The 27,680-nt window shown below is 55.7% G+C and overlaps 1 protein-coding gene across 1 annotated transcript; it reads left to right on the top strand.

Annotated features, from left to right (window-relative positions):
* The first annotated feature begins 1,114 nt into the window (after positions 1-1,114).
* On the top strand, positions 1,115-27,383 carry SCN3B (sodium voltage-gated channel beta subunit 3). The gene is made up of 6 exons (XM_079763245.1): positions 1,115-1,363; positions 1,606-1,748; positions 8,810-8,970; positions 11,962-12,187; positions 16,878-17,016; positions 25,320-27,383. Exons 2-6 carry the CDS (start codon positions 1,694-1,696, stop codon positions 25,381-25,383), a joined length of 645 nt encoding a protein of 214 aa, XP_079619371.1. The 5' UTR covers positions 1,115-1,363; positions 1,606-1,693; the 3' UTR covers positions 25,384-27,383.
* Positions 27,384-27,680: the final 297 nt, after the last annotated feature.

Below are 27,680 nucleotides of genomic sequence, written 5' to 3'. Positions count from 1 at the left end.
TGGCCGGCCCGGCCGCGGATTCTCTCTTGGGCACATGCTGCCGGCTGGGACAGTTCCTGCCCCGGCTCGCTGACAGGCAGCTGTTGCTCGCCCTCTTTTTTTGGAACATCAGCGCTAAGCTTCCGCGTTTGGACAGGGAGAGGAGGGGAGGAGAAGGGAGAGGTTCTTGAATGAACCTTCCTCTTCAGTTCCAGGCATTCCTAACCCGCTGCGTCAGCTGGGGTTTAGAACTGAAGGGGAGGCTCACGTTCTCCTCCCACAGGCAGAGGCGCCGGGACAGCTGCGAGGACAAGGGCGTGGCTCACAGTCGGAAGAAGCCAAACCACAGTCTATCCACTTTTTAAACTGAATGAATGAATGAATGGATGGATGAATGAATGAATGAAAAGTGACGAGGCACGGGGAGTTGCCCAGCCTCATAACCTCTCTCACCGACACTGGACGCCGCACCAGGTGGGAGGGGACCGGGACAGGTGGCTCCTCTCCACCCACCCCTAAGCGGCATTACCTCGCTGCGCCCAGTGCCCCGGGGCCTGTGAATCCGGCTGCACAAAGGGTAGAAGGGAAGGACCAGGGGGGTGGGTGGGGTCGGAGGGAGGAGCAGGGAGCGGTGTGAGGGGTACTGGCGGGTGACGTCATTGCCCGAGAGAGAGCTGGCCCGCCCCTCCGGGCGCCGCGGGCAGACGTCTGTGGGGCAGGAGTGGGGTTGCCTGTAGGGTGTGATCGGGGAGGAGGGGCGGCGCTGGGGGAGGTGTGGGGTGTGAACGGGAGACCGGGGACGGCCGGCCGGCGGAGCAGCCGGGGCTGGACGTGTTTGCGCCGCTCTGGCTCCGCCCTCCTCGGCGCAGCCTCTGCCCGGGGAGGGGCACGCCTGCGTGGGGGTGGGGAGTGTGTGCACCACGGGGTGGGTCCTCGGTGGCGGTGGGGTGGAGAGCCGCCTGCGCATGTCAGGACTGACAGCGCACACGGTCAGGGGGCCCTGGAGAAGGGTAGCTGGTCACCCGCCGCCCGGGGTCCGGGCCCGGCAAGATCCAGGGCGAGCTTCGGAAGGGGCCACCTCCCCTCACCCCCACCCCATCTCTGAGGTCGCCGGCGAACAGCAGCTGCCACCTGCCCCCTGTCCTCCCAGGCCTCCCCGGAGAGCAAGGGCGGGTGTGGGGGGGCACGGAAGAGGGACGAATTTTGCAGCTCAGACGGCCTGGCGGCTGCGGGTGCGGGGCACGCCCAGCTGGAGAAGCGGGTCCGGGCGGATGAAGCTGGAGACCCCGGTCTTGGTGGATCCTGTTCCGAGCGCAGCTGCTCCGAAGGGAGGTGAGAGGTGGCTCGGCACGGCCCCCTCGGACAGCCCGGCCGCCTAGACCAGGTGCGAACCCGCACGCCCCGCGGCCGGAATCCCAGGTCCGGGCGCGCGGGAGGCGCTGTCCGTGGTGCTGGGCGCGCTCCCAGCCACGCGCTCGGCCGGCGCGCGGGGCGGGACCCTCAGCCCGGAGAGGAGGCGGCCGCGCGGGCAGGTCCAGCGGAAACCGCGGCCCGCTCGGTCCCGCGGGGCCTCCCGTCACGGACGCCTGGCCCTCGTTCAGCCAGAACGTCGCCCTCTTGGGGCAGTTCGTCCCACAGGGTTTCCTCGAAAGTATCTGCGCGGGCGCCGTGGTTGAGGGAAGCGCGGTGTGGCCCGGAGCGACCACCTACGAAGATGCCTGCCCCCGGAGGAGCGCTCCCCCTGGCTGCCTTCGCGCTCGCCTTCTGGGGTGAGTACCAGCGCCCCGCCGTGCGGAGTGCGCTGACCGTAATAACGCCAACAGCAAAAGGAGCCCCGTGGGCTCCCCTCGGGGTGTCTGCCATCGTGGGTCCAGGAGGGTTGCAGGGGAGCTGGGCTGAGATTGGATAAACGCCTCCCACCCCCTGTTGCTTTATTCCTGAACCAGCCTCGGTGGTTCCTCCACCGCCTCCCATTTGCTATCATTGCAAGGCATGCTTTCCCCATAAACATTTCAGTGCAGTTAATGCTTCTCAGTGAGGAGTGACTTGGAAACCTTATTGCGTCTTCGAGTGAATTTCTACACATTAAAAATAGCTGGGCGCATGCATTTGGAGACAGAACATACTTTCGTTGTTGACCCATCTGATAAATCTTACCAGGAATGGGAGGAAAACAGGCTCCGTCATTTGCGAGAGGTGTTAGGTAGATTGGCACCTGAGAACTGCATCTTTTTTTTTTTTTCATGAACAGGGGAGCTAAGGTGCTGTGGTGTGTGGGGAGCGGGGGTTTTGCCTTCAAAGGTTCATACACTCTTCGCTTGTCGCTGGGACTTTCTCCTTCCAATCAGGGAGCTTGCCCTACAGCGGTGAGGCTGAGCAGCGATGTCACAGAGGACTCGGGGTGGGGGCCTGTGTGTGGGCAGAGGGAGTTAGCGAGGCTACATGATAATACCTGAACATGTAGTTGAGAGCATGCTTTACTGCGCATCAGTGTGAGCCTCGGTGGGTGAATGTGTGCGCCAGTGTGTGTCTGAGCCTCTTCGTATGGATATCTGAATGGCTTGGTGAGGACGGAGCGGGTGCACATGTGTGTCCGTGTGAGGTAGTTGTATAGTTCTGGGTACCTCTGCCTTGGTTCTCTAATTAGATCCTGAGGGGAAAAGAGATGTTTTTTAGATGATATATTGTTTGTACATGATCTTAGTTACCTTCTTCATGCCATAATAACCAGTGTAATTAGAAGGGATTGTGCCCATCTGCCTTAGTGAAACTACGCACTTGGAGCTCTAGCCAGTTTGGCTCAGTGGATAGAGGGTCGGCTTGTGGACTGAATGGTCCTGGGTTCAATTCCGGTCCAGGGCACATGCCCGGGTTGTGGGCTCGATCTCTAGTGGGGGGCGTGCAGGAGGCAGCCAATCAATGATTCTTTCTCATCATTGATGTTTCTATCTCTTGCTCCCTCTCCCTTTCTCTCTGAAATCAATAAAAATATATTTTAAAAGATATGAACACAAAGAATCTTTCCATTCTTTTACATTCTGCATATTTTGGAAAATGTTCCCTTATTTTTTAAATAATGTATATAATTACAACAACAACAACCCTACACTTGTCTGGGGCTTTATAGTTTACAAAGCACCATTACTTTTAAAAAAATATCTTTTTATTGATTCCAGAGATGAAGGGAGAGAGAAAGAGAGAGAGAGATCAATGATGAGAGAGAATCATTGATTGGCTGCTTCCTGCGAGATGGAGCCTGCAACCCGGGCATGTGCCCTGACCTGGAATCGAACCATGACCTCCTGGTGCATAGGTCGATGCTCAACCGCTGAGCCACGGCAGCCGGGCTACCATTACGGTTTAGTCCATTCCTTCTTTTGGCCCCATATCAACCCTAAGGGGTGGTGTCACTTCTAATTTGGAGACGAGGAAAGGAGCTCGGGGGGAAGACTTGCTAGGGAATCTGGCCTCCAGATTTGAGGCTTCCAAGTGCTTGGCCTAGCGCTTCTGTGAACACGTGGCTGCCGTGCAGGGTGCCGGGGGGACATCCAGCCTGCGTCTGTTCTCCGAGACACCTTCCTTCTTCCCTCCCCATGCCATGGCATTGCCTTTTTAAAAAATGTATTGACTTTTAGAGAGAGAAAGGAAGAGAGAGAGAGAGAGAGAGAGAGAGAGAGAGAGAGAGAGAAGAGAGAGAGGGGAACATCGACTTGTTGTTCCACTTATTTATGCATTCATTGGTGGATTCTTGTAAGTGCCCTGACTGGGGATCGAACCCACAATCTTGGCAGATTGGGACGCTGCTCTAACTAACTGAGCTACCTGGCCAGGGCACCATTGCCTTTTGCAGAGCTTCACTCATCCTCAGCTTCTGGTGCCCTCTGTACACTTCCTCTGCAGGTCTACTGTCCAGATGTCCTCTCTTCCCCAGTAGCCCTTCTTGCATGCTCTCCTTTACAGGCTCTGCTAAGTGACTGGCCAAGCTGATAGACCAAGTCATTACAGGGCACGCATATCTGCAAGTAACTCCGCTTAGTAAGCTTTTGGGGAAGTACTTCCATTCCAGCCAAAGCATTTATTATCTTACTAGAGGCCCGATGCACTAAATTGTGCAAGAGTAGGCCTTCCTTCCCCCGGCTGCCGGCACAGGCTTCCCTCTGGCACCCGGGACCCGGGCTTCCCTCGCAGCCCCGGCTTCATCCGGAAGGTCGTCCGGTCCAATTAGCATATTACGCTTTTATTATTATAGATTGCGAAGGAAAGCAGTCTAGACCAAGCTCCGGAGGAGCAATATAGCGATGCCCAAAGAAGAGAAAGATTTGGGGGTATTAGAGGAGTTTGCTCAATATACATTACTACCCACCTCATAATACATTGATGCTATTCCTTAATTAAATATGATCATCATTAATATGTCAGATTCTTCCTTCTCATACGTTATCACCATGAAAATTAAGAAGGAGGCCACAGGTGAAATGATTTATGCAGAGTATCCCAGGAGTTACTGCCTACAGTCAGCGACATGGCTGTGCGTCTGCCGTTCCTCCGCTGTTCCACGCGCAGCCTGTTCGTGATACTGAGAGGGTTTCAGAAGCAGCGGTGCTCTGGCGACCCGCGGGCTGGGGAACCAGACTTCCCCCGAGGGGAGGACAGCCGGTCACCGTGCGTAGGGCAAGCAGAGGGGAGAGGACGTGGAGGCCACTTGCAGGGCACTGTCCGGGCCCTCGGGCGTGTCTCCCTGCCTTCAGCTGGACTTTGACTGGAGAAGGGGATCAACGGGCCTGCTCTCTGAAGACACCTGGGTTATTGTCATCTCAGGGGCAGCGTAGGAGAACGAGGCTGCCACCCCACATTCACCAGCCCGACGGCATATAGTCTGCCCTCCCTCCTCCAACTGTAAACGAATGAACGGGGCTCCTGTCTAAGGCCGTCTGATCTACTTTTTCGTTGGAGCACATCACCTCTCACCTATTCCAGGATAGTCATCCCCTTCTCACCCCACAGGACAGCTCAGCCTGATCACTCTGTCAGTGCTTGCCTGTTACCTTTGCTCCACCCTTGTGCTTCCTCGCCTCTTTAGTTTATTCTCAGCATAGCGGTCATGTCGTGCAGTTTCATGTAAGTCAGCTCGTGCCATTCCTCCATGCAGAACCCCATGTCACTCTAAGCACAGGCCAACGTTCCAATCACAGCTTAGGAGACCAGCCACGACCTGGCCCTGGCTTCCCTCCCCTCCCCTGTCTCCTGTCCTCACTTTCTCCCTCGACTTTATTGTGCTCTTTGCTTTCGACAAGCGCACTCCCACCCCCGGCCCTTGAGTTGCTCTTCCCTCTGTTTGGCGCCTTCACACAACTCGCGCCCTCATCTCTCTCCTTCAGCGCCCCCTCCTCGGGGGGCTGTCCCCAGTGAGCACACGCACTGTCTCCTCTCTCCTCTCTTATTCTGCCTCATAGCACTTGTGGCAATTTAGAGCTGCTTATTTTCTCTCTCTCTCTCTCTCTCCCCGCCCTAACGCAGGCGCCATGAGGGCAGAGATGGCTTCTGGGAGGTTCCCTGTTGGACTCTCAGTGCCGGGCACACAGCAAGCAGAAAAGTGAACACTTAAATGAAGCACAAAAGGACATTAGCAAGTGATGTTTGTACAAAGCACACTTGTGTCAATTATTCCAGAGGGTTTTCATGGAAAATATATTAGATAAATATTATTTTCAGCACTTTTATTGATGCATAAATGGGTCTCAGAGAGGTTAAATAGTAAATCAAACACCAGCAGTTGCCAAATGCCATCTTCATCCTGCCTCTATCATGGTGACTGCCCAGTCCTCGGTGCATTTTCTGTTCTGCTTTTGGAGCATCCGAACTGCACTCACTCACCTTTACCGCATCTCGTTAAATATGAGCGCACACTCTCCACTCTCCTCCACTCCGACTCGTGTGGAGACCACACCTCTTCCTTCCTTTCTGCTTTTAACCAGGCCTGTAATCAAGACTTCAAACCCATCGCAGACCGGGTCTCCCAAATGTGCACCCGCTGGCGTGTGACCCGCGCAGAAGCAGGTCGCCCCTGCAGGCCCCGACAGGACCAGCCCCGCTTGCTTGAGTTTTAAACCAGTTACATTTATTGCCCCTTATTATCTTACACTTCACTCAGCGCCACTAGGATTGAGGCTGCGTTTAAAATGAAAGGTGTTGCCTTCCAAGTCAGTCAAATACAAAATTTCATTTTTTACTCAAAATTAATTGGCAGCCTGACTTCAAGCTCTAAATAAAGCTCTCCTCCGCTTTTGGAAAGGACTGCCTGCCAGTGCAGGAACAGACTGACCCTTCAGAGGACTAGTTATCAATGGGTAGTGTTTTATATTTTTCGGGGTTCTGTTTTTATTATTAATTCATTAAAAGGTAGCATCAGCCCTGGCCGGTTTGGCTCAGTGGATAGAGCATTAGCCAGCAGACAGAAAGGTCCCGGGTTTGATTCCGGTCCAGGGCACATGCCCAGGTTGGGGGCTGGATCCCCAGTACTGGGTGTGCAGGAGGCAGCCCATCAATGAGTCTCTCTCATCATTGATGTTTCTCTCTCTCCCTCTCCCTTTCTCTTTGAAATCAATCTATAAAGAGGAAAGACTAAGCGACCGACCGGCTGATTGGTGGCTATGACGTGCATTGACCAATAGGGGGCAGACGCTCAACACAGGAGCTGCTGAGCTGTGGTGACTTGGCAGCTGAGGTTCTCGGGTGACACACCCAGCACTAGAGAGGAGGGAGCCCAATTCCGGGGTGCATCACCCGAGAACCGCCCTCTCGCAATCTGGGACCCCTTGGGGGATGTTGGAGAGCCTTTTTCGGCCCGATCCCCACAGGTGCACGAATCCATGCACTGGGCCGGGCCTCTAGCCCATTGGCTCCCCACTTTGGGTCTGGCTCCCCACCAGGCCTCTAGCCCATTGCAGAGGTTGTGGGTCTGGTCCTTACAGAAACTTTCGACTCGATTAGCTAATGATGGGACGTGCAGGACCTACTGGCTGTGGCCCCGACATCTGGCGCCCGCCCATCCACTTAATGTCGATTTCCAGTGGAGGCAGCGAGTTTTCCCGCTACCACACGGGGCTGGAAAACCGGCCGCGGCTTCCCTCCTCCTGGGCGGACAGGAGCACCAGTGGGCAACCTCCGGGGAGGGGAGGAGGTGAAGGAGCAGCTCAGGTGGGAGAAGGAGGTTCCCGCCTGGGCGGAAGGGCTGGGCGGGAGCCTCCAATGAGCAGGGTCCTGCCCCAGGCCGACTAGGTTCCAGGCGAAGTAAATCCTGTTTGCTAAATAATTGCATTTTGCAGCCAAATGCCCACAAGTCGTCAGTTACTGCCAACTTAGGGTAAAGTGAGATGAATGAAGCGAGACAGATACAGAGAGAAAGTGACATACTATTGGGAGAAGAGGGGAGGGAGCCAGATTCTGGGGCGCGTCACCGAGAACCGCCCTCTTGCAACCCAGGACCCTTCGGGGGGATCAGAGAGCGGTTTCGGCCCAATGCCCGCAGGCCAGGCCGAGGGACCCACCGGTGCACGATTCCTCTAGTATGAATATATATTTTTCAAAAAGTAGCATCAGAAGGATTCCTGACACACGAGTCCTCGTGGTCACTGCACTTCAGAACCTTCCCTGCGTGACGTGCACGCTCTCTTGCCAAACGCTGTTCTGCGTTTGTGAACAGCTGCCGCGCCAGAAAATTATTTTTTAAAACATTGAGCTACACTCAATTTCTTGTAACTTTTGGACAGAATCTATTTTACCTTTCACAGACCAGCCTTCAAACATTGGAGGACAGATAGGTTCTGTGTGTGCCTCCGTGTCCCCCACAGAATTCTCCCGCCCACCTCGCTCCCTCTGGGCATGCGCTCATGGAACATGCTCTTTTTGTAGAATCTGACCCCTGAACCGATGACCACGGCCCGGACTAGTTCTGAGCAGGCAGAGGGCTGTTTTCCCGCTTTCTGCGCATTACGCGTCTGTTAACGCCGCCCGCGTGTGCCTGTTGGCAGCCACCGCCCTCTTTGGACTCGTTCTAATTTGCATTCAGATCCCCTTGCCTTTTGTCATGGGCCACGAGTGTTCAGAGGGCGGGGACTGTAAGGATCCCACAGTCTGACCCCTCATCTCTCTACTTCTCCCCGTAAAGCACTGCTTGGCCTCCTGGGCCGTCACTCACTCCCCCCCTTGCTGCTCCAGCCGCAACCATGCATAGGAATTACCTGCCCTCTCCTTAAAACACAGATCTAATCACACCTCTCACGGCTTTGAAACCTCTGGCCCCTCAGTGTGAAGGACACCGGGGTCTTCACCAGGTGGGTCCTGTCTGTCTGTCTGCCTCACGGCTCACCACCCTGGGCGTGCTCCCAGCCGCCAGGACGGTCCCCTCGCTGGGAGCAGAGCAGGCCTGGTCTGTGCTCACCGGGCCTGGGTCAGGGTGCGGGAGTGTGTGCTCCCTGCGGGGCATGCGTCTTCAGGGCAGGTTGGGGTTCTTTCACTTTTGCATCTCAGCCTCGCATGGGCCTGGCCTCGGCGATGCCGGCTGAATGAGGGGGTGCTGGGTGTGCGCCCGCCACATCCCACTGCCACATCAGGGGTGAAATATTTCGGGAGCCGCTCAGTCGCTTCTGGGCCACCACGCCTCCTCGATGCCCCTCCGAACCTGCTGGAGCATGCATGCTCCGGAGCACAGGTGCAGTATACATACATGTACATGGTATTTTCAAACTTAGCTCACGATCCTTCCTTCTCTGTGTCTTCTCCCTCCCTCCTGGCTCTCCCATGCCCCTCCCCGGCCCGGTCCGCCTCTCAGGCGTCTGCTCCCCGGTGTGCGTGGAGGTGCCCTCGGAGACGGAGGCCGTCCAGGGCAACGCCATGAAGCTGCGCTGCATCTCCTGCATGAAGAGGGAGGAGGTGGAGGCCACCACGGTGGTGGAATGGTTCTACAGGCCCGAGGGCGGTAAAGATTTCCTTGTATGTTGACTGCTGACTCCGCCTTCCCCTCGTGGGCCTCTGTGCTGTGCGCCTGACCCCTGGGGGCCGGGGTGGCGGGGGGGGGGTGGGCAGGATAGTCTGACAGACACTGGCTCCTTCTCTCCGAAGCGCTGCCGGCTCCTCCACAGAGACCGGCCGGCCTCAGTTTACCCAGGCTCTGGGCAGGAAGGGCCCTGGGCCAGCCACAGGCATTCCTGGTCACCGAAGAAGGAGAGATAACTGGTGTTGAAAGCCTACTGAGTGCTAGTCACCTGACAGGCACTTTGTAGGTGTTTGCATTTACCCTTCTACACCCTCCTAGTAGGTGGATTGAATTAGTAGAACAACCGAATCCTGGGGCCCCCTCCTGCGGGCTGGCCACGTCCTCTCAGAGGGAGCAGCTCAGAGTGTCGAGTCTGAGGCCCGGGCTTTCCGATGCCTCCACACTAACAAAACTTCCTTTCTTGGTCTCTGCACCAAGCATCATTATGTAAGACTAGAGGCCTGGTGCACGAAATGTGTGCACTTGGCTGGGGGGTCCCTCAGCCCGGCCTATGCCCTCTCGCAGTCCAGGAGCCCTTGGGGGATGTCCGACTGACAGCTTAGGTCAGCTCCCTGGGAGAAGTGGGCCTAAGCCGGCAGTCGGACATCCTTAGTGCTGCCACAGAGGCCAGAGAGGCTACCACCACTGCCGCTGCGCTCAGCTGCTGGCTGAGCAGTGCTTGGGAGCACACTGACCACCAGGGGGAAGCTCCTGCGTTGAACGTCTGCCCCTGGTGGTCAGTACACGTCGTAGCGACTGGTCATTCCACTGTTCTGTCGATTTACATATTAGCCTTTTATTATATAGGATAACGTCGATGAGGCAGGTGTATTAGTCATGAGGCATTGCAAAGCCAGGGCCTCGGGCTCCACACGGAGCTGCTCCACTGGGCGATGCGGGCAGTCTGGCCGGGCCAAGGAGGGGCCTGGGAGGCTAAAATGTCACCGGGAAGCAGGGAGCTGCCAGCTGCTGTGCACACACCAGGCTTTCTGCTTCGGGCTGAATTATGGCTGCAATATGGTCTTGGAGCTCCTAGTAACATCGTCTCTCCCTTTAACTCACGATCCCAGTGAACTAGGAATTACAGGGATGACCCAGGCTGCAGTCCCGGGTAGCCCAGTGCAGCCACATGAGGGGTGAAGTATGTCAGTGGTTCCACACTGTGCCAGACCTCCCAGGACCGAGCCTGAAGCACCGTGCCCGGCGGAGCAGGAGCCTGGGCGGCTGCTCCTGCGCATGGCAGTGCCGTTCTGGTTGGCTGGCGCCGGCGCCGAAGCGGTTGTCATAGACTTTGAATACCACCTTGGGGAGGACCAGCGGTCACACTCACGGTGCCTGGAGCCAGGCGGCCTGCATTTGAGTCCTGACTGCAACTTCTTAGCTTCGTGTGTCCTGGGACACATTGTTTACCCTCTCTGTGACTCAGTTTACTCCTCCTTAAAATGGGGCATAAACCAGCGCTACCAGTTGTTACCAGGAATCATGAGCTTTCATTTTTAATGCATTTAGGATAGTTCTAGAAGATAGGAAGCACTCTATAAGAGTTTGCTAAAGAAAGAATCATATACACATAGCAATGAGGCAACCGGGGCTCAAAAAAGTTAAGGCAGCAGAAGAGCTTCTATTTGGCCCAGGACCCCCGACCGCAGCTACGAACCCCTTTACTGGGCCTCGTGTCCTGGGCACGCTTCTCCACAGCCTGGAGATGGCGACGGCGCGGGGCGCGGCCGTCTCCCCTGCTCTCCGCCTGGCTCTCCAGGGCCGACCTCACTTCCAACTCCAGGCCGCACGGGCCAGTCTAATGGAGGTTTGTCCCGCCAGGTGCCTGAAGTGGGACCAGCAGGCCTCCCAGCGCTGGGCTCGGGGCCGGCCATGACGGAGGCCACTCCGGGTCCAAGAACCTGGATGCCTTGGCCGGGTGCCAAGGCCCCCGGCACTCAGGCCTGGTCCCGTGCCAGCTGCCCACTCGGCTGCCAGGCCTGACCGAACCAAAGAGAATGAGGCTCAGAAGGAGGAAAGGGAACGTTAAAAACTGTGCTGCGAACCCAGAGCCATGCGGATAGACACCTTGTGAGGGGGCAGGGCTCCGGACGCCTCTGCCGGTCGCCGGCCGCGTGTGCTAGGGAGCCCTTGGAGTGCGGACAGTGCCACGAGGCACCGGCCCTGACTGTTATTCGCTCTCCAGTGACTGGAGTGAAGGTCAGTGACTGGAGTGAAGGTCAGTGACTGGAGTGAAGGTCAGTGGCTGGAGTGAAGGTCAGTGACTGGAGTGAAGGTCAGTGACTGGAGTGAAGGTCAGTGGCTGCAGTGGCCCGTGGGGCGTAGACTGGATAGCACAGCCGCACAGAGAAGAAGGTGTGTCCGAGGGGGTGTCTGAGAGGAGGGCTCAGAGACCATATTGCAGCCATAATCCAGCCCAAAGCAGAAAGCCCGGCGTGTGCACAGCAGCTGGCAGCTCTCTGCTCCCGCCCCTCCGTGGCCGGCCGGACTGCCCGCATCGCCGTGGGAGCAGCTCCGGGTCGAGCCCGAGGCCCGGGCTTTGCGATGCCTCATGACCTCTACCCCCGCCTCCCCTCCGCGGCTCCCGTGCTCTCGCTGGCTGCCCAGGACACACCGCACTCTTTCCTGTTCTTTCTGCTCCTTCCCGGCCTCGGCTCCTCCCAGCGCCCTCCTGGTCCCGGGGCTGCATCACCCCTTTGCCTGCTGTGTCCAGACGTCCTGGTAGCTGTCTGCCTTGGCCCACCTCCCACCTTCCCGCCGCTCTCCCGCCCCTTCCTCTGACACCCCCCCCCCATCCGGAGCCCCGAGTGGCACTGTCTCCTCCCTCCTGCGCCTGCAGCTACGTTCTCCTCTCTGCCCGCCCCTCGCCCCACCTCAGCCCTCCCCTCCCCACCTCAGCCCTCCTGCCCTGGCCCTCTCGGGCCTACCCTCTGCCTCTCCTCCGGCAGATCTATGAGTATCGGAACGGCCACCAGGAGGTGGAGAGCCCCTTCCAGGGGCGCCTGCAGTGGGATGGCAGCAAGGACCTGCAGGACGTATCCATCACGGTGCTCAACGTCACCCTCAATGACTCCGGTCTCTACACCTGCAACGTGTCCCGGGAGTTTGAGTTCGAGGCTCACCGCCCCTTCGTGAAGACCACGCGGCTGATCCCCCTCCGCGTCACCGAGGAGGGTGAGGCCGGCTCCTGGCTCTGGGCCCCTTCCCGCGGGAGGGAGGAGAGGGGGCTTGCGCACACAGGCACTGTGGAGCGGTGACAGCTGACCGTGTCACCACGGGCTGGCTTCCTTTGGCGGCCCGTCTCCTGCGCACGGCCAGCCAGCTCACCTCCGCCTTTCCTCTCGGCAGGGGGCGTGGAGGTGAGCGTGGAAAGTGGAGGTGAGCGTGGAAAGTGGAGGTGAGCGTGGAAAGTGGAGGTGAGCGTGGAAAGTGGAGGTGGGAGTGGAAAGTGGAGGTGAGCGTGGAAAGTGGAGGTGAGCGTGGAAAGTGGAGGTGAGAATGGAAAGTGGAGGTGGGAGTGGAAAGTGGAGGTGAGCGTGGAAAGTGGAGGTGAGCGTGGAAAGTGGAGGTGGGAGTGGAAAGTGGAGGTGAGCGTGGAAAGTGGAGGTGGGAGTGGAAAGTGGAGGTGAGCGTGGAAAGTGGAGGTGGGAGTGGAAAGTGGAGGTGAGCGTGGAAAGTGGAGGTGAGCGTGGAAAGTGGAGGTGAGAATGGAAAGTGGAGGTGGGAGTGGAAAGTGGAGGTGAGCGTGGAAAGTGGAGGTGAGCGTGGAAAGTGGAGGTGGGAGTGGCAAGTGGAGGTGGGAGTGGCAAGTGGAGGTGAGAGTGGAAAGTGGAGGTGAGCGTGGAAAGTGGAGGTGAGAGTGGAAAGTGGAGGTGAGCGTGGAAAGTGGAGGTGAGAGTGGAAAGTCGTCTTCCTAGTCCCTGACTCTCATCCCAAGGGAAAGGAGACGGCCTCCGAGAGACGCACGCTGCCCACTGAGCAGCACCCCCCCTCCCCTGTGCTGGACCCTGCCTCAGTGGCTCGAGAAAGTCACCCTGCAAACCGGGAGCGCTCAGCCCCAGGGAGCCCAGCACCCCTGCAGGACCCCAGCCCAGCCTTCTGCCAGGGGTGGCGCTGTGCTCTCGATGGCGCACACGCCGGGAGGGCTGCTGCGGGGACAGGGCTCAGACCCGCGGCCCTGACAGCCTGACCGCCGCGGTCTTCCGTCCTCCGGCACCATAACCGCGCAGGCACCCTCCCCTCCGGCAGCTCTCATTGCAGAGCCCGCTCTCCGCTGGGAGAAGGGGAAACGTCGATAGCTCTCGAGTTTTCATGTAAAACCTTCAGATTTCCTACAGCTGGCTCCTCGTTGGGGCGGGGGGGGGGGGGGGGGTCCTTTTGCCAATCTGACTCGATGCCTGTTGCAATCCGTCCAGCGTCCGGATGAGTTTCTCCTGAGTGGTTTGCATCCTGCTGCCAGCGCCTGGGCCCTGGCTGCGGCCCTGCCCTGCCCTGCCCTGCCCTGCTCTGCCCTGCCCTGCCCTGCTCTGCCCTGCCCTGCCCTGCCCTGCCCTGCCCTGCTCTGCCCCGCCCTGCCCTGCCCTGCCCTGCCCCGCCCCGCCCTGCCCCGCCCCGCCCTGCCCGCCCTGCCCCGCCCTGCCCGCCCTGCCCCGCCCTGCCCCGCCCTGCCCCGCCCTGTTCTGCCCCGCCCCGCCCCGCCCTGCCCGCCCCGCCCCGCCCCGCCCCGCCCCGCCCTGCCCCGCCCTGCCCTGCCCTGCCCTGCCCTGCCCTGTTCTGCCCCGCCCCGCCCCGCCCCACCCCGCCCTGCCCCGCCCTGCCCTGCCCTGCCCTGTTCTGCCCCGCCCCGCCCCGCCCCGCCCCGCCCCGCCCTGCCCCGCCCTGCCCTGCCCTGCCCTGCCCTGTTCTGCCCCGCCCCGCCCCGCCCCGCCCTGCCCTGCCCTGCCCTCAGGAGAGCGGTGTGTACGCTCCCTCCCGTTGTGTTTTCTCCCCCAGGCTCCGGGCGACCCGGTTCGCTCAGCCTCTCTCAGCCCCTCTCCCACCACAGCCTCAGCATTACTGCTGCCCCAACGCGCAGTTTGGGGGCCAGGCCAGAGGATGGGCATGCACGGGAGAAGGGGTCAGATGAAAGACAGGCCTCTCCGAGCACAGCCGGGCTCCAGCTTCCAGGCCACACACTGAGTTTTCTGTCACGTTTTGGGATAAAGCGTAGGAAGCAAGCTGGAATGCGAAGGACAGATGCCATTGTTTAGACAGCAGTCGCCGACCTTTCGGACCTCACGGACAATCAGTGGTCCCCGGACCCCGATTGGCGTGACCGCTGGTTTAGACAATGTGACGGAAACGAAAGGCAGTCAGATCCGACAGTGCAGAGGGGCCTGGGCCACCTGGATCTAGACGCCAGGAGCCCGCGCCCCCCAGCCTGCGCCCCCCCAGCCCGCGCCCCCCCAGCCCGCGCCCCCCCAGCCCGCGCCCCTCCCAGCCCGTGCGCCCCCCCAGCCCGCGCCCCCCCAGCCCGCGCCCCCCCAGCCCGCGCCCCTCCCAGCCCGTGCGCCCCCCCAGCCCGCGCCCCTCCCAGCCCGTGCGCCCCCCCAGCCCGCGCCCCTGTGTGAAATGCAGGTTGGATGGGAGCTCTCGGGGGTGTTCTGTTCAGGTCCGTTATCCTCTGCTGTACACACCTGTCCTCCCTGGGGGCGGCCCGGCGCCCTCACCGTCCGCCCCTGGGCATGTTGCCTGGTGACCGCCCGACGCCGGGAACTGGGCCTCTGTGTCTCCGCCTTCTGCTCTCCCGGCTTTGGCCTCCGGAGACCCTGGCAGCCAGTGGAAACCATGGCAGCGCCGGGCCAGTGCCCGCCAGGCGCCAGAGCAAGGCCTGAGCAGGAACAGGAGGAAAACAAGCTTGCTGTCAGCCAGGGTGCCTCTCGGGATGCTAGGCCGCCGGGCTTTCTCCCTGTACCCCTGCTGCGGGGGGTGCAGCCTGGCCTTGGGGGCTGAGCGACTCCTCCGCCTCCGCTGATGGAGGGGCAGCTGGGAGAACAGCGCTCGGCGCCGGGAGCCAATTAGCACCGGAAGCAGGGCAGCCGCCCAGCCTGTGCCTGGCAGGCGGCTCCGTTTCCAGGGCATCTTTCTCCCACCGCCCCCCCACTTCCTGCCACTGCTTCTTTCTTATCCTCGGTGACCCCGTGGCCGGCAGCCTCCCTCCCCCCCCGGACACGCACGCTCTCTCGGATTGCCCAGAGCCCCTCACTCTGCCACGGGCACCCCCACTTCTCCGTTCCTGGGCCCCAGAGACGCTTCCTCTTTCTCTGTTCACTCTGGACTTCCTCTGGGCGCCACCTCTGGGCGCTGGGACAGATCCGAGGCCTTCGCGGACGGAACACGGGACAGCTGTCTGCTGCTCCCGGGCAGCATTTAAAGGAGACGCGTGCTTTCGGCCGCGCACACTGCAAAGGGGCACGGCAAGCCTCTGAGAGCCTCCCGCAGCTCCTGGCCTCGGCTGCACCCAGGCAGGACCCGGGTGCCCGGGAGCCCGGCCCGCTCCTCGGAGCTCAGGTCCTGGTGGGCTCTGCTGGGCGTGTGATGAGCAGGGCCTGGAGGGTGACGGAGCCTCATGAGCTGGTGGGAGCTGGCGAGGAAACGGCTGCGACCTTCCTTCCCACCAGGAAGGAATGTGTATCAGGACTCTGGCCCTGTATTAAGCTTTAATTCTCATTGTTATTGGTCTCGAAACAAAGAAGACCAATATTTACATTCATTCAACAAATACTTAGGGAGTATTTTGAATGTTCTAGGATTAGATACCAGCTGCGGGTTCAGGAATAACTAGGACCTGTGTGCAGTCAGCAGTCAGAGAGCAGAGAGACAAATGCACCGCATACAAGGGAGAAGAGTTACAGGGACGGAGGGACACAGCCCCGAGGGGGAGGTGAATGACTGCGGAGAAGCCGAGGGCTTCACGAAGGAGGGACCCCCGGGGAGTCCGGAAGGATGGCCGGGACTGGACTGCAGAGGGAACCTGGGACGGAGGCAGCAGTGGGATGTGAGACAATCTAGGAAGCGGGAAGAGAAGAAGAAATGTCCACAGACTCCAAAGGACCACGGCGTCTGAGAAGGGAGCTTTGGCGAGGAGAAGGCTGGGCTGTGCGTGGCCTTGCAAGTGCTGTGAATAGAAGCTGGGCTCCATCCTGAGGGCGGCATGGGGCGCGGGAAGGGTCTAAACGGGGAATGTCAGGCTCAGTCTGTGCCTGAGAAGCAGAGCTTTGAGGACGTGTGGTTAATACACAGAACCCTCCAATACTCATTTCTGATGAGCGGGACAGGCCCGTAGAGAACACGCCCTATCCCGGGCGGGCTGGCTGCCCTGGCCTCCCGTGCCTCCTGACCTCTCTCCCTAGAGGCACCACCCCCCCTCCAACCTCCGAGGCATGAGGCTGAGCTCAGACAGATCACTTACATCGGCAGACGTTTAAATGTCACAGATGTTCTTAAATGCATTAGGTAAAGTAATCATGTAGTCATTACCATCACTTTGCAGATTAAGAGACTGAGTCTCAAATACGGGAGATGACTGTTCACACAGCAGCAAGTAGCAAAGCCAGGACCTCACTACGTGTATGCCGCTCGATCCCAGGACTCCTCCCCTCTCTTCTCCTTCTGCCTCCCCCCTCCTCCCTCCCCCCTCCCTCCAGAGAGCTGATGAAAGCCAGTCAGGAAGCGGACAGACAGGACAGACCTTTGACATCTTGTTGAGTTCCTTGAGACCCAGTGCTTGTGAGCCACACTCAAACCAGGCTTCTTATACCCCGGGCCCGACGGCAGGGCTGGGTTTGCTGACATGCGCGCTCTGAGCCTTACTCTCCTCTTGCAGCTGGAGAGGACTTCACCTCTGTCGTCTCAGAGATCATGATGTACATCCTGCTGGTCTTCCTCACCCTGTGGCTGCTCATCGAGATGATCTACTGCTACCGGAAGGTCTCCAAGGCTGAAGAGGCCGCCCAAGAGAACGCGTAAGCCCCGAGGTGCCACGTAGTGCTGGGCAGCGCCTGCCGAGGGCTCGCTCTCCCAGGCGAAATGCTGAGCAAGCGACATAGTCGCCTGCTTTTCTCACAGCAGCCTCTGAGGTGTCAGCATCAGTGTGTTCATTTTACAGATGAGGACACAGGCTGGAGAGTTTGCCCAAGGGAAAGCAAGGCTTGGGTTCAGGCCTGCTACCTCTGGCCTGTACTCTTCCCCGCTAATGGGAAGCTCACCAGCCGCCCCCTCAGGCCCAGGAATTAGCATTATTATGCCCATTTCACAGATGCTGGAACGGGCACACAGAAGGTAAGCGGCTCGCGGGACCACGCAGACAGCAGAGGAGAGCTGGGTTCGGGGCCTGAGCCTCTCCATTCGTAATGGCCCGGCTCTTCCCGTCAGCTGTTTGCTCACCGGGCGCCTGGGCACGGCGCTCGCTCCAAGCAGCATGCTCCTCCCCTCAGCGGGGAGCGGTTAGAACCGGAGCAGGGCCCTCGTTCTCCAAGGCCAGCCTAGGCCTGGGCCCTGTTTGCCCAGCACCGAGGAGTGAGCACAGCGGGAAATGCTGGGCTAGGGGTGAGGAGACCGTGCTGGCCTGTTATTGGGGCTGGCAATGCTGAGGCAGTCGCCTGGAAACGCCGGCCACCGCCGCCGGGAAATGTTTACTAAAAGGAAGCATCGTTTGCATGATAGCTATGACCTCAGTGGGGGAAAATGTCACCTGGCCCGATGTGGGATAGACAGAACGGCCGCGCGGGGAGGCCGACATGCCTGGCGACGTGGGGGCTCGCATGCAGCGCTCGCACAGGCGGTGCCGAGACCTGGGCAGGAGGCTCCCTGCGCGGGCAGCAGGCCCACCATGAGGCCCCGGGAGAGCTGGGACCCGCAGGGAGCCCGCGCTGCACACACGGCAGGCCCGAAATCATCAGGCCACAGCCCGGGAGAGCCCACCAAGCACATCCACCCTGGCCTGACTCCAAGGAGGAAGACATCAAAGATTCTTGAGAATTAGTAGCCACAAGCCTGTTCTCACACTGTATGGGAGTTAAACTTACACTACCCACGTGATCCAGGAGCCGCTATGCTGAGAAGCTCCATAATGAGCAACTACCGAAAGCAGCCCGCCGGTGAGCCCGAGCCGCAGCGGTGAAGACCTCCCGCAGGGAGCGCCCTGGCTGCGGCTCATCAGCTTTCCCCGGAGAAGGCAATGCCAACCGAGGAGCTTCAGACACAGCGAGGACCTAGGAGACTATGGAAATGGGTCTGTTTAAAAGAGCTGGAGCAATAAAGGAAGGAGCCCAAAGCATAAGAATAGAGTAAGTTGCTAAGAAAAAGAAGAGCAGGCAGATTTGAAGAGGAATTTTAAAAGTTGGAAACGAAAAACACGGTCCGAGGTGCAAGGCGGCGTGTGGAGGAGGCAGCATAGGACGACACAGAACTCGCCCTCCCACGAGCAAACCAAGATACTCACACTCACAGAGACAAGCGAGGGCCGAATGGGTGGCTTCTGAACAGCAGCCGCGAGCAAGAGGCCCAGGAGCGGAGGCTGGGGGACCGGGGAGTCCGAGGAGCCGTGTGAGTGCCACAGTTTACACTGCGCTCCGCTTCCTTCGGGGCGGGAGCGCCATGGGTGCTGTGGTCCGCCTGCGAGGTCAGCTGCCTCTGGGCGGAGGAGCAGCAGGAACTACGGGGCTTCCTCACAGCACCTGCCGCCACAGGGAGCCGCCCCAGCTCAGCAAGCGGTGTCCGGGCAGCTGAAGCCCTGCCGGGCCCCAGCTGGCTCCCCGAACCCCGGGCACATGGAGCCGAGAGAGAGGTGGCTTCTACACAGAACCACCTTCTGTGCAACAAACACGGGAGGGGCTGCGCAGAGCCGCCTGGGAGCGCGGGAGCTGCTGGGACTGTGGGGGTTCAGGTCAGAGGTGCCTGTGCTTACACCCCTCTACCTCTACCTGTGTGGGCAAGGGCATGTCCAGGTCTGGCCCGCCTGCAAGGTCGCTGCAGTGCATCCTGGGACATATCACTGGAGCCCATTTAGGCCCTGAACAGAGAAAGCAAGTAGGACCAACAAGGCCTTACACGCACCTGGCCTCCGCACCACGAGCCACTCTGGCTCAGCAAGACCAGTGCCCGGATGCTTCACGCCCCCGATTGGTTTCTACCTGCCTGGCAAAACCACCTGGCACACACAGGCTGACCAGAGGCCGATTTCTCTATAAGCTTGCTTTTCAAGACCGGGAGAGAGAGCGATTTTGTCTAATTCGTATAAACAAACATAGAAAGTCAAACAAAATGACAGAAGAATACTACATCTCTCAAATGAAGGAACAAGAAACATTCCCAGAAAGAAACCCTAAGGAAGCAGAGATAAGTCCTCTGATAAAGAATTCAAAGAAACTTGACAGTGGACTAGAACAGTGATGGGCAAACTCATTAGTCAACAGAGCCAAATATCAACAGTACAACGATTGAAATTTCTTTTGAGAGCCAAATTTTTTAAACTTAAACTTCTTCTAACGCCACTTCTTCAAAATAGACTCACCCAGGCCGTGGTATTTTGTGGAAGAGCCACACTCAAGGGGCCAAAGAGCCGCATGTGGCTCGCGAGCCGCAGTTTGCCGACCACGGGACTAGAAGAACTAAGGGGGAACTTCAACCAGGAGTTAGAAAGTATAATAAAGATCCAAGCAGAGCTGAATGGGAGAAGATGTTCACCAATGATACAGCCAATAAGGAATTAATGTCTAAAATACAGACATAAAGAACTCAGACAACTTAACACCAAAAAAAGAAACAATTCAATTAAAAAATGAACAGAGGACATGGATAGACACTTCTCCAAAGAGGACATTCATATGAAAAGATGCTCAATGCCACTAATCATCGGAGAGATGCCCTTTAAAATCACAGTGACACATCACCGCACACCTGTCAGAGTAGCTGTCAGTAATTCAATCAATCACAAGTGCTGGTGAGGATGTGGACAAAGGGACCCTTGTGTACTGCTGGGATCGTAGAGTATTGCAGCCACAATAGAGATTCTTCAAAAAAGGTAAAAATTAGGCGGAGAGCAGTGCTTCGGGAAGATTTATTTTTGAGTGACGAGAGCCCAGCGGTGGCCCTGTGCGTCACGCTCCTGTCATACACTCCGTGCCAACGTGGGTGAGCACTTTGCTTCGTGTGCGGCTTCTCTAAGTGACGTTGGAACCCGGTAATGTGTGGGCTCTGTAACTAAGACCTTTCCTTTCATGTGTAGGAAAATGCCCGTTCCTGTGATGGTATGTGGTAATTTATTGGGGAAATAATTTTTTTCCATTGCCCACTACTTCTTTTTTTCATCAAAACAAAGTAAGTTGTTTTTAAAAAAATTAAAACTCAGAGATGCCTTACAACCCAGCAATTCCACATCTGGGTATTTATCAAAACACAAAACACTGATTCTACAAGATAGATGCCTCCTATGTTCATTGCAGCATTACTACTAATAGCCAAGCTACGGAAGCAACCTGGATACCCATCAGTAGATGAATGGATAAAGAAGCTGTGGTGTACATATGTACAATGAAATACTGTTCAGCAGTAAAACAGGATTAAATCTTGCCATTTGTGACAACATGGGTGGACCTAGAGAGTATTATATTAAGTGAAATAAATCAGACAACGAAGAAACAAAACAGAAAAGATGTATAGATATAGAAATACATAGATATATAGATTGCCAAAGGGAAGGGTGGGGGGAATGGGAATAAAAAGCCTATATAATAAAAGCTTAGTATGCAAATTGTCCCCTCTACCGGAAGTTTGACCAGGGGGCAGGGCTGGCCAGGGGAAGGGAGGGAGGCCCCGGCTGGCAGCTGGTAGCCACTAGGGGCACTACCAGTGCATGAATTTTGTGCACTGGGCCTTTAGTGAATATATAAAAGCCCTGGCTGATTTGGCTCAGCATTACAGCATCAGCCTGCAGACTGAAGGGTCGCAGGTTCGATTCCCATCAAGGGCATGTACCTTGGTTGCAGGTTCCATTCCCAGCCAAGGTAGGGGCTCATGTGGGAGGCAACCAATCAATGTGTCTCTCTTTCTCTCCCCCTCTTCCCTCCCTCCTATTCTTTCTAAAAATCAATGGGAAAAATCATCAGCTGAGGATTAAAACAAACAAACAAACAAACAAATAAATAAAAAATAAATAGTGACACCATCAAATGCTGGCAAGAAAAGAAAAGGAGCGGAGAGGAGAGAGAGCAGTTGAAGTAGGTAAGGGTAAGTGACATTGCCAAGGTCACTGTGGATGGCAGGGTCCATCTCCTGGGCAGGTTCTTCTGGCTCCACCGGCCCCTCCAGGGGATTTAAAGCCACAGCTTTTCCTGGGTAACATTAAGTTATGTTGGTGGCTCATTAGCATACGAAACCCTCAGACCTGGCCTTTCCCTGTCCTTCCTCTCTAAATCAAACCCAGCCCTGGAGCCTCTTCTAACCTCTTTCCTGCTTCACCTGCTCTCACCTATCAAGCTACCTGGAATCCCCAACCTTTGAAAAAAGAAGCACTCATTTTGTTTGAATCACCTCAGAGGCCTCCTTTAAAAAAATTCTTTGTTTACACCAAGTTCCCCGGAGATTGGGAGGTGGTGTCTCATTGCTCCCCCAGTGACCGCACAGCGATGCTCAGTAAGAGTCTGTGTTGGGAGGATGGAGGGAAAGGTGGAAGCCAGACGCTATGCAGCCTGGGAGCCAGGAGGGTGGTGAGTTTTGTTTGTGAGTCTTCTCAGGAAAGCCCTGGACCTCATGGTGTGGCAAAAAGTACAAAAAGAAAAAGGGGGTGGGGAAGGAAAACGCAGTCAATACAATTTAAGACCCCATGGATTGGCACCTCATACTGGTAACCAGAAGATAAGTATAACGATGTTACACAGAATGGAGATATAATAAGATGAAATATCACAAAAAAACATGAAGAAAAAAATGAGAAGATCCCTTAAAACAGAAAACGGGGAGAAGAAACAATGAAACCAATTGGTTGACAAAACTACTGAAAGACTTGAGAAAAGGCTTAAATGGAGAATTCAGATACAGTGGCTAAGGAAGGCAGGACGCTTCATATTTAGGAAGCACAATATATCCTGAGCAGGATAAATCCATGTAAATCTACACCCACACAGCAAGCATCTCTAAACTGACCAATGGCAGCTACTAAGATAACCTACAGCAAATGTCACCTGGGGGTCCCAACTTTAGAAGAATTGTCTATACTAGTAATATTAAAAGCATGTCAAGGATATGACCTCTCCCTGCTTCTCTTCAATATTATATTGGAGATCCTAGATAGTGGACGAAGCACATACAAAGAAAAAAGAGTAAGACTTGGAAAGAAACAAACTAAATTATACTTTTTCATACCCACTATGATTACGTGCATAGAAAATCTAAGGGAATCTAGAGTGAGCAAACTATTAGAATTAATAGGAGCATTCCACAGGTTTGTTGCCATAAATAAAAATATAAAAATACAGAAATCACTATATTCCAGCCACTAAAATTTAGAAAAGCATTGAAATATTTTCAATTATAATAGCAACAAATACTCTCCGGTACCCAGAAATAAATTTGATAAAAATGTAGAAGACCTTTAAGGATAAAATTACAAAACTACTGAAAGACTTCAGAAAGACTTAACCGGAGAATAAAACCTTACTGTTACAAACATGGCAGTTCTCTCCAAAAGTAATGTGCAAATTTAATTACATTCCAATCAAAATATTTATTGGATTGTTCAAGGAACTATAAGCTGATCTTAAAAGTCACACGGAAGGACCCAAACTAGCTAAACCGAAGGATGGCCAGATAGCAAATATTTTAGGCTTTGCCGGGGACACGGGGTCTCTCCGAACAGTGTTTTTTGTTTTGTTTCTTTGCTTGCAGCCCTTTAAACAAGTAACCACCTTTCTGAGCCGCTGGGCCATAGTTTGCTGATTTCAAAGGAAGAACAGTAGGTTGGGGGAGGTGGCTGGCAGGACTTCCGCTGCCAGATGTGAGGCTTGCTTAGAACACTGTCAGAGCAAGGGTCTGACACTGCCCTAGGCACCCACGTGGAGAGCAGGACAAAGCGAGAGCCCCGTGCATTACTCTGCATACAAACCGCACGTGGCAGAGGCAATGCAGCCACCGAAGGAGGAACGGGCTGTCCGGTCGGTGGATGGGGACAAGTCCTTGTCCATACAGAAAAGAACAAAAGAGATTCTCCATCTCCACATTAACCAAAAATAAACTGTGAGTGGATTTAAAGACAAGGTAAAATACAAAACGTGAAAATTCTATTAAGGGCATTTAAAAAAATATCTTTATGCCTGGCTGGTTTGGCTCAGTGGATAGAGCGTCAATCTGCGGAATGAAGGGTCCCGGGTTCGATTCCAGTCAAGGGCACATGCCCAGGTTGTGGACTTGATCCTCAATGGGGGGACAACTTCAAGCGTACCAACATCTGAATTATGGGGGTTCCAGAAGAAGAGAGAGAGCAAGATACTGAAAACCTATTTGAAGAAATAATGACTGAAAACTTCCCCCACCTGGTGAAAGAAATAGACTTACAAGTCCAGGAAACGCAGAGAACCCCAAACAAAAGGAATCCAAAGAGGACCACACCAAGACACATCATAATTAAAATGCCAAGAGCAAAAGACAAAGAGAGAATATTAAAAGCAGCAAGAGAAAAACAGTTAGTTACCTACAAGGGAGTGCCCATACGATTGTCAGCTGATTTCTCAACAGAAACTATGCAGGCCAGAAGGGAGTGGCAAGAAATATTCAAAGTGATGAATAGCAAGAACCTACAACCAAGATTACTCTACCCAGCAAAGCTATCATTCAGAATTGAAGGTCAGATAAAGAGCTTCACAGATAAGAAAAAGCTAAAGGAGTTCATCACCACCAAACCAGTATTATATGAAATGCTAAAAGGTATTCTTTAAGAAGAGGAGGAAGAAGGAAAAGGTAAAGATAAAAATTATGAACAACAAATACATATCTATCAACAAGTGAATCTAAAATCAAGTGAATAAAAAAATCTGATGAACAGAATAAACTGGTGAATATAATAGAATCAGGGGCATAGAAAGGGAGTGGACTGGCAATTCTCGGGGGGAAAGAGGTGTGGGGGGTGCGGAAAGAGACTGGACAAAAATCGTACACCTATGGATGAGGACAGTGGTGGTGGTGGGGGGTAAGGGCAGAGGGTGGGGTGGGAACCGGGTGGAGGGGAGCTATGGGGGAAAAAAGAGGAACAATTGTAATAATCTGAATAAAGATTTATTAAAAAAATAATAAAAAATACAATAATTTAATAAATAAATAATAATACAAGAATGAACTCTGTTTTGCGTACTCACAATTGTAAGCCTACTTTTGCCCACCCCTGTATTTCAACATTAATTTTTCATTATAAGAATCCAAAAGCAAAGTTTGGAGACAAACAGACTGGAAGAATCTAATTTCAAGATATGAAATCAATGAGAAAAAGACAAGTATCTCAGAAGAAAAATGAGCAAAGCAAATGAACAAATTACAGAAGTAGAAACCAAAAGTGCCTGTAAACTTATGAAAAGACTAGAGGCCTGGTGCATGAAAATTCGTGCACTGGGTGGGGGGTGTCCCTCAGCCCAACCTGTGCCCTCTTGCAGTCTGGGAGCCCTTGGGGGATGTCCAACTGATGGTTTAGGCCCGCTCCCCACGCCAGCGGGCTGATCCGGGGAGGGGACGGTGCTGGCTGGTGAACAGCTGGCTCCGCCCCCCGATTGCCCCTCTGCTGCTGCTGGTCCCGGCTGCCTCCCGATCACCGTCCTCTCCCTCTGCCTGCTGGCACCCGCCGTGGTTGGCCTGGCACCACCCGCTTGCTGGCCCTTGCCACTCCCGCCCCCCCCCCCAACAGTCATTCTGCCATTTAGTTGATTTGCATATTAGGCTTTTATATAGGATGCTCCACTTTGCCAGTGATCAAGGAAGTGAAAATTAAAGCAACTCTAAGATACAATTTCACACCCATCAGTTCTGCCAACATTTTAATCTAACAATACTAAGTCCTGAGAGCAGTGGGGGTGAATGAGAAGATTGCTGGGAGAGCAGACAAACAAACAAACAAACACTGCTGCTGTTCCAGTCCCCTGGAGGGGCCATTCTGGGTTCCTGTTGGGAAACACAGCAGAGGACACGCAGAGCGGTTGTGCAGGCATCCTGGCGCCTTCCCTTTTCTTGCTTTCTCACCTCTGGGTACAAAAATGCTGATTCTCTTCCCCCATTTGTCCTCCTACAGGTCCGACTACCTTGCCATCCCATCAGAGAACAAGGAGAACTCGGTGGTGCCAGTAGAGGAATAGAAGGGCCGTGGCTCGAGGTGACGTATAGGAAACAGGAGGGGAAGGTGGATAAGGATGGCAGATTGTACAGTGACTTTACACTTGGGCCCTTGGATTAATCTGTGCCCTACCCAAGTCCCGCCCTCAGGACACTGCTTTAAGGTGATGCCCAGCTCACAAAGCTCTGTGTGATGTCAAACCCTTCAGAAGGAAATGGCTTTGGCTGGGTGTTGGGGCACCTTGAGCTCCTTCCCCGCAGTGACGAAGGCATAGTGATTCTCCCACCCGCTCCTTGTGAGGATTGTGCATTTGGTCAGCGTCCGTGCCTGGCTGGAGTGAGTTGTGCTGCCATTGACAGGTGACCTGAACACGAGGGGCTGGTGGCCCTGGTTCAGTGATGTCACAGCATCGGGAGGGTGCCCAGCGGCCGGCCGCACCGCTCCCCTCCCCTCTGGCCCCCGAACTCCATCCGACCTCTACACACCATCAGACTTTGCCAGAGCTGAGGAGCCAGCATCTCCGACTCAACCTCACCCCAGCCTAGCGTTCACGCAGCAGCAGCCATGCCTGCTGGACTTCTCCGCTGGGCGCCAAACGGCTCTGAACAAGTGCTGGAGGCAGCACAGCCCTCCGCCCTGACGGGGGAGCGGGCGCACAGGGCAGGGCTGTCTCCGGGGAAGGAAGCACGGTGACAGCTGAGGAAAGCCAACGGGTGTCACGGGGTGGAGTTCCTGAAGCCAGCTTTCCCAAGGTCCTGGCCCCTTGACCAGAGCATCAGAGCAAAGCGTGCTTTTCTGGGTTCCCCAGCGACAGGAAGTCCCTTAGCGAGGACGAGGATGTTCCCCGGGGCTCGGCACTCCAGGGCCAGAACCCTTAGGTCTCTAAGGCCCGGCTTGGTCTCAGTCCTTCGAGAAGCCAAGGACAAGAGACTTGGGAGAGACTCAGCAATTTAAATGGCTTTTAAAGGTCACACAAAACGTTCATGATCCTATTGGTCCATATGCCCTCTGCCTCATGCTACCACGCCCCCACACCCCCCTCCCCGCCCCCACGCCCAGCAAGCACACACCAGAGACAGCTGGAGAGTATCATTTTCCTGTGGGCGATGGAACTGAAACCCCGAAGTCCTTCCTCTCCAAATGCTTGTGGACCAGTATTACTCACACTATGGAGGCAGCTGAGACTCAGACAGGGCTCAGCTCAACTTGACTTCAGAGGACACCCGGGGCGTTGTCAGCCGTAGGCCCTGCCCAGCTCAGCTTCCCAAGATGGGCACCTTGTCCTTGAGAAGACTTTGACACTGAGATTGGTTACGACCATGATTCTCACAAGCACCGACGGTGGGCTGCCTGACGGAGGGTAACTGATCTGGCAGCCAGACGTTGTCGGAGAAGGCAGAGAGAAAGGCAGGAACAGAGCGCAGAATTTCCTTCTGGAAAGGGAAGCGAGTGTGACTCTGAGCCTCGTGCAGCAGAATGCCTCCGGGGATGATCCCTGAGAAACATGGACCATAAGCAGAGGAGTGAGGGGACGGGTGGGATGGGGGGAGGGGGGGCGGCTCCAAATATTTCACCTGGGAATGCAGAATGTCCAGGGTTTCCCCTGGATTTTGGGAGCGCAGATGAACACTGGCTGCATTGTAGTCCAAATCTCATGTTGCATCTTAATGGAGGGATTGGTCCAAGTGTGAAGTCCCTCAGCACACAGTGAGGAGCGGGAGGATGCTTTGTGAGATAGAAGAACGTGGCTGGGACTTGATGGATGAGATGGCTCTTGGATCCGGAGGGATTTATGGGGAAAGATCAGACTCCACTGGCTTTGGGCCTCACCCGACAAATTCATTTTTTTTTTCATTTCTTCCATCCCGGGGAAGTGCTGACCATAAGTCCTTGTTCACGTCCTGAAGAAAATACTTTCAATAAATTCAAGGCGCTTCTCACTGGCAGCTGCCCACAGTCTCTCTGGAAGGTAGATTTTTCTTACTTTACAGGGAGGAGCGCGGGCCTGGGGGCGGAGGCCTTCGCAGCCGCGCGGCCGGGCGTGAAGCCAGCTCCTCACCGCGACCCGGCCCTCCTCGGTCCCCGCAGCCCTGCATCTAACTTCCAACCGAGGAACACGCATGGCTGCCACTTTTTCCTCTTCAAAAACAAGCTCCCTGTTTGCGGAGTGGTTTTTCACGGAGCTGAATAATACCTCCTGTGTTTTTTCTTACGTACCCTTTTTAAGTAATCCTCCCGGTTTTGTTTTCTAACTTCTCAACCTTCCTTAGAGCATTTTCATTTCGGTTATCCTGCTCCTTCTCCACAACTAGCCCTGCG

This window comes from Cnephaeus nilssonii (assembly GCF_951640355.1).
Source record: "Cnephaeus nilssonii genome assembly, chromosome: 22".
NCBI lineage: Eukaryota > Metazoa > Chordata > Mammalia > Chiroptera > Vespertilionidae > Cnephaeus > Cnephaeus nilssonii.
Note: the sequence above shows the minus strand (reverse complement) of the source record. Positions and strands in the feature narration are given on the sequence as shown.

Excerpts from the sequence above, each read along its gene's own strand:
- SCN3B (XM_079763245.1), top strand. The coding sequence starts at position 1,694 with ATGCCTGCCCCCGGAGGAGCGCTCCCCCTGGCTGCCTTCGCGCTCGCC. Across the intron at positions 8,971-11,961 it reads AGGGCGGTAAAGATTTCCTT|ATCTATGAGTATCGGAACGG; the intron begins GTATGTTGACTG and ends CTCCTCCGGCAG. Across the intron at positions 12,188-16,877 it reads CCTCCGCGTCACCGAGGAGG|CTGGAGAGGACTTCACCTCT; the intron begins GTGAGGCCGGCT and ends CTCCTCTTGCAG.